Below are 6,155 nucleotides of genomic sequence, written 5' to 3' on the forward strand. Positions count from 1 at the left end.
CCAATCACGTCCGTCGTGAAGCGGGCCACTAGATCCAACAGGTTCAGGACGCTTCCCTCATCCGTGGCCACCACTTCCTGAAGGTGTTCGCCAAACTGTCTGCCAACTGCCACCATCGTCGGAAACATCATCTTCATCTTGCCCGAGGTGAACGTCGGCGACAGCTTGTTCCGCAACGAGCGCCACTCCTGGCCCTCCAGATTGAACAGATGCGCCGTCAACGGATCGTGCTTTTTGTTGTAGTACCCACCGCGGTCGTGAAAATAGTGAAAGTCCTTCACGAAAATGTTCTTCAGCAGCTCCAAATCGGTGACGATGGCCACCGGAACGGTAAACATGTACGTCCCGACAAACGGATGGCTTGTCTTGCGTGCGTTGTAGACATCCTGTAAAGCTGACAAGACGTGTACCTTACTTCCGACGCCCTTAAAGATACCGTACAAAAACAATGGCTCCAGGTACGGGACACCCCGGTCCTTCCAGTAGGACTGCTTTCGAATGATATAGTAAACGGCTGCAGCTGCGGCCACACCCAAAAGGGCAACCAGCACGGCTAACCAGCTTGACCACCACATCGTACTGCGCCACCAAAATAACTACGAACCGAATGAAGCGAAGTGCGTGCTGGCCGCTAATCGCGATCTCGGACGTGATGACGCCACCCGCAGCTGTATCGGCGTTTCGTGTGTAGTGGTCCCATCGCGCGGATTTGTTTACGTTTTCCGCGCTCCGTTTGTGTGTTGGCCGCGGATTTACGGGTATTTCGCAGCGAGTGTAGAGCCACAGCTTGGCTGACGCAATCGCACCAACTCACTCACGCGTTTACGATTGCCGGCAATTTGGTTAGGTCTACCAGCCAGTTCTGTTCGTTCTACCTTTATGCCGATGAATTATGACCAGGTGGTCTACGGACGGGGTGTACATATCTATAACGTTGTCCTAAAATCCCAAAATGTGATAAGTTAGGTAGCTTTTAACCACAATATGAATGACGATTTTGTGATTTTGTGCTACTCGCAAAATGGTTCATACTTTCCGTGACACCTAATATGAACCTGCGTTAGAACTGGTCGAACGGTGTTAGTGACCAGGTTTATCTACCTACCATTGAAATTATCTCTGTTAACCCTCATCCCTATCTATAAGTTATCCAGACATCGCGATAAGATTGGGAACCCCTTTGTAAAACCGCAAAAGATTGTTACTCCATTGGTGTAGAAATGACAGAAATTGGCAAGAATTCAATATATTGTAAGGAAGAACAGAGCGCCACACAATACTTGCATTTAATACAATTATGAAAGCTTTTGTTTTACGATCTACAATTTGGTCACCTTCAGCCAGAGGCCATCTTTCGGGGCCAGAATGAAGCTGTTCTCAACGAACTGCATCGGGATGGACGTCTTCTCGTACGTGCTGAACTGGAACCCTTTCAGCAGATACGCCAATCCAATCCGTGCCTGCATCATGCCGAACCGCAACCCGATGCAAATCCGAGGACCTTCTCCGAACGGGATGAAAGCGTACGGGTGACGCTTGGCTTCCTCCTCGGGACTGAAACGCTCCGGATCGAACCGGAGTGGCTCCGGGAACAGCTCCGGATCCCGCTGTATCGGGTAGATTGGTATAAAGACCGGGACGCCGGCCTTGATCACCGAATCCGTACCCGGCACACGATAATCTTTGGCCGTCAGCCGGAAGTGCATCGGCACCGGCGGATATTTGCGGAGGGACTCTGCGGAAAAGGGAACGTTGGAATTCAATATGGCGTATCGCAACGGCGTAGGTGGTCCTGCACAACGTACCGTTTAGTATTTGGTCCAAATACTTCATCTCTATGGTAGCTTCGTAGGTCATCTCGCCGTTGTGCCGCTTGAGCACGTCGTTCACACATTGGCGACCCTTCTGCTGGATGTCCTGATTTTGGGCCAGCTCGTACAGTGTCCAGGTGAGCAGCGTGGACGACGTTTCGAAACCGGCGAAGAAGAACACGAATGCCTGGGCGGCCACCTCGTTGAACGTCAGCGACTCGTCCGGGTTTTCGGTGTTTCGCATCATACCGATCAGCAAGTCCATGAAATCGTGTCGCTGAATTCCGTGCTTCACCCGGTAGTCGATCGTCTCGCGGACCACCTTCAGCAGAAAGGCCGACACCTCCGTGTCGATGATTTTCACCCCGATCATCTTGCTTAGCTTCGGTATGAGCGTCACCAGTGCGTTAACGAAGTTGGACGGCTGTTTCTCGATCAGCCGCCTACCGATGGCACGGAATTTGGCGTCCGGATCCTTCATGCTGTTGCACTCGATCCCGAACGCGCACGTTCCGATCACGTCGGTCGTGAAGCGCGCCAAAATGTCTTTCAGCTCAAACTCGTCCTGATTCTTTACCGTTTCCTCCATGAACTCATTCAGCTGCTTGCCAGCGGCCACGATCGTCGGGAACATCGTCTTCATCTTGCCGGAAGTGAACGTCGGCGATAGCTTGTTCCGCAACGAGCGCCACTTCTGGCCCTCCAGGTTGAACAGATGCGCCGACAGTGGGTCATACTTTTCGTTGTAGTACATCCCGCGGTCGTGGAAGTACTGGAAGTCTTTGACGAGAATCGTCTTGATCAGATCCAAATCCGACACCAGTACGGCCGGCGACAGGAACATGTACGCTCCCATGAACGGGTGCTGCCCCTTGTACTGGCCATAGTACTTTTCTAGTGACGTCGTAAAATGCTTCTTCGTCCCGGCGTCTTTGAAACTGCCGAAAAAGAACGCCGGCTTTGGGTGTGGCACTCCGTTGTCTTTCCAGTAAGACTGCTTACGCACGACGTAATACACGAACCCACCGATGACGGCCACAATCGCGAACAGGGCTTCAAGCGTGAAAAACATCGCACCGTTACGTTCGAATGATCCGGCGAAACTAAAAATAACAACGCGGAGTCGCGGTAAACCCACACAACCCGGACCGGCTTTTAATGGAAGTAGCGGCGTGTGCGTGTGTTCATCGATTGAAATCTTTGATTCCACCATTGTCAAAGCCGGGCTGGAAACATATGGCCATCGGCGCCAAATTGCCGGCTGCATGATGTTAGCCAGATAATTTTTCGATCACCCAGTAATTTGACATCAGATCAGAAATATGACTCATTCGAATCTGTTCGGGTTGCAAATGTGTAGGCAGAACGCACTGTAATACGCAATATTTAATTACATTACACACCCCAGACGTTCCCATTCAGGGCGGGTGCTGTTTACGGAGAGCATATAAATTGCACGGCTGCGGCCAACCGGTTCGCAGCCCAAATCTTGATGATGACGCTGCGCTTCTGGTGGAAGATAAGAGGCTATAATAAGTTCTCCCGGTCGCCAACATCCTGCCATCAGTCGTGCAAGTAACGACCACCATACCACATCGCCAGACAGACATCGGTCATGTTTCTGCATCTACTTGTCGCAGCGCTCCTGCTGGGCGTGCTGTGGGTTCGTCGCCGGTTCGCGTACTGGAAAGATCGCGGAGTCCCGTATGTGGAGCCCACGTTTCCCCATGGCAACCTGGCCGGAATGGGAAGTACGCTTCACATGGCGAACGTCATCCGCAGCGTGTACGGGCAGCTGAAGGGCAAGACGGCCGGATTGGGATTCGCCGGCATGTACTTCTTCCTCAGTCCCGTCACGGTAGTGTTCGATCTGGAGCTAGTGAAAAATGTGCTCGTGAAAGACTTTCATTACTTCCACGACCGGTCGGTGTACCACAACGAGAAAGACGACCCGCTGTCGGAGCACCTATTTGCGATGGAGGGCACCAAGTGGCGGTCGCTGCGCTCGAAGCTGACCCCAACGTTCACGTCCGGCAAGATGAAGATGATGTTCCCCACCATTCGGGCGGTGGCCGACGAGTTTAGCAAGTGCGTCGCCGGCACGATCAAAAGTGACCCCGAGCTGGAACTGAAGGAGCTGCTGGCCCGCTTCACCACCGACGTGATCGGGAACTGTGCGTTCGGACTGGAGTGCAACAGCCTGAAGGACGCCGACGCCGAGTTTCGGCGGATGGGCAGGAAAGTGTTCCACGTTACCCGATTTAGCCTGTTGAAGCGCTTCCTTGCCTCGCAGTATCCGAACGTGGCCCGCCGGTTGGGCGTGACCAATAATGCGTCAGACGTGTCCAAGTTCTTCCTCAACGCGGTCCGCGAAACGGTTCAGTATCGCATCACGAACAACGTTCAGCGGAACGACTTTATGAGCCTGCTGATGGAGCTGATGAGGGAAGAGGACGCGGACCCGCTCTCGATCGAGCAGGCCACCGCGCAAGCGTTCGTGTTCTTTGCGGCCGGTTTCGAGACCTCGTCGACGGCGATGGCGTTCTGCTTGTACGAGCTCGCCGTCAACCAGGAGCTCCAGCGCAAGGCGAGAGACAATGTGAACGAAGTCCTGAAGCGTTACGACGGCACCCTGAGCTACGAGGCGCTGCAGGACATGGTCTACATCGACATGTGCATCAACGGTACGTATTCGGAGTGATGATCGTAGCCGGGTTTCTTACGCCGTTCCGTTTTTGTCCTGCAGAATCCCTACGAAAGTACTCCCCAGCTCCGACGCTATCGAGGATCGCATCGAAGGATTATCCGGTGCCCGGTACCAAGCATGTCATTCCGAAGGGTCAAACGGTGCTGGTGCCAGTGCACGGCATTCATCACGATTCGGAATACTACCCGGACCCGGATCGGTTCCTGCCGGAAAGGTTCGACGAGCAAACCAAAGCGAGCCGCAATCCGTACGCATTCCTTCCGTTCGGGGAGGGTCCTCGAAACTGTATTGGCCTGCGCTTCGGGCTGATGCAGGCACGCATCGGAATGGCTGTGTTGCTGAAGCACTTCCACTTTACCCTATCACCGAAGACGCCGGTTCCACTTCGAGCGTCCCCGTCGAACACCGTGTTTACGATCGACGGCGGTTTGTTCTTGAAGGTCCAAACAGTGTGATCACCTTAGGAAAGTAAATTTGTAGCCCGGTAAATGTATTGCGGATAGTATTTTTTTAAATGTCGCCCACATTGCGGAGTCCGCCGTCATGCTTATCTTATGATAATGTCCGCGTTTCACAGCTAATAAATTATCTCACCTTATTGCCCATTCCCTGTACCAGAGATTTCAAAGCTGTCAGATAACAATTCTGTGGTCATAAAGTCTGCGGCGTGCAAAATTGGTAACGATTGCTGATTAGACAACAACAATCCTCCCGGAACCAGTCAGTGAAATATTTAGGAACCCACTATAGACCAAAGGATCACTTTCGAAACCACAGTCCATAAGTAAGTCGCATAAAAATAAACTTTAGAAATATACGCAAAAGAGCGGTTTATGCTTTATGTGAAAACCAACACGATTTTATGCTGCGTCCGTTCTCTTGTACAAGTATACTCAGCCGTTGTTCTCTGTGGACTTTGTAGAGCGTAGCAAAACCAGTTCCCAGTGGAGCGCGACGGCGACGACCTCCGCTGAATGCCAATTCGTAATCCGCTGGACGATCACCAACAAGCAATTCGCCGAGACGCACAAACACTGCTTGCGTTATCGGTGTATTTACGGCAAAGGCACCATTGGTCGCTCAACTGCCTCAATTATCGGGTCAGTCTCGGTTCGCTTTCGACCGAAGCACAACACTGGCGGCCAGAAGATGCTGGCAGTGATTGGAACGGTTTTTCTCGCGCTTCTCGCCTTGTGCTACGTTTGGGTCAGGGAGCGCCGGTACCGCTTCTGGGCCGACCGTTCCGTGGCCTTCATCGAACCGCAGTTTCCATACGGCAACTTCAAGACGCTCGGCAAGGTCGAACACATTGCACCCATTACGCAGCGACATTACGACCACTTCAAGCGGCTTGGGGTACCGTACGGCGGGGTGTTCATGCTCACGACCCCACTGCTCTACATTTTCGACACCGAGCTCATCAAAACACTGCTGGTGAAAGACTTCCAGTACTTCCCGAACCGGGGCGTGTACTTCAACGAGCGCGATGATCCGCTGTCGGCGCACATGTTCGCCATCGAGGGCCAGAAGTGGCGCACGCTACGCACCAAGCTCTCGCCCACGTTCACTTCCGGTCGGATCCGAACGACACTTCCGCTGGTGATCGAGGTTTGCCGGCGCTTCCGGGACCACGTGCG

General features: G+C 53.0%; 4 protein-coding genes across 4 annotated transcripts in view; 2 read left to right on the forward strand and 2 right to left on the reverse strand.

Annotated features, from left to right (window-relative positions):
• Positions 1 to 8: 8 nt before the first annotated feature.
• On the reverse strand, positions 9 to 575 carry LOC128275990 (probable cytochrome P450 6a17; the record flags this gene model as incomplete). Its single annotated transcript, XM_053014459.1, has 1 exon — positions 9 to 575. A coding segment is annotated over exon 1 (567 nt), but the record flags the coding sequence as incomplete, so codon positions are not given.
• Positions 576 to 1,319: 744 nt separating this feature from the next.
• Positions 1,320 to 2,883, reverse strand: LOC128275984 (probable cytochrome P450 6a23). The gene is made up of 2 exons (XM_053014453.1): positions 1,806 to 2,883; positions 1,320 to 1,735 (listed from the first exon to the last, which is right to left on the reverse strand). Exons 1-2 carry the CDS (start codon positions 2,881 to 2,883, stop codon positions 1,320 to 1,322), a joined length of 1,494 nt encoding a protein of 497 aa, XP_052870413.1.
• A 543-nt stretch (positions 2,884 to 3,426) lies between these two features.
• Positions 3,427 to 4,973, forward strand: LOC128275986 (probable cytochrome P450 6a19). The gene is made up of 2 exons (XM_053014455.1): positions 3,427 to 4,495; positions 4,558 to 4,973. Exons 1-2 carry the CDS (start codon positions 3,427 to 3,429, stop codon positions 4,971 to 4,973), a joined length of 1,485 nt encoding a protein of 494 aa, XP_052870415.1.
• Positions 4,974 to 5,651: 678 nt separating this feature from the next.
• Positions 5,652 to 6,155, forward strand: part of LOC128275987 (probable cytochrome P450 6a17) — a 1,926-nt gene continuing 1,422 nt past the window's right edge. Inside the window, exon 1 of the mRNA XM_053014456.1 lies at positions 5,652 to 6,150. Within this exon, the coding sequence (XP_052870416.1) occupies positions 5,668 to 6,150 (483 nt within the window). The 5' untranslated portion in view covers positions 5,652 to 5,667. The remainder of the gene's footprint in view (positions 6,151 to 6,155) is intronic.

This window comes from Anopheles cruzii, unplaced genomic scaffold (genome assembly GCF_943734635.1).
Source record: "Anopheles cruzii unplaced genomic scaffold, idAnoCruzAS_RS32_06 scaffold00232_ctg1, whole genome shotgun sequence".
Lineage (NCBI taxonomy): Eukaryota > Metazoa > Arthropoda > Insecta > Diptera > Culicidae > Anopheles > Anopheles cruzii.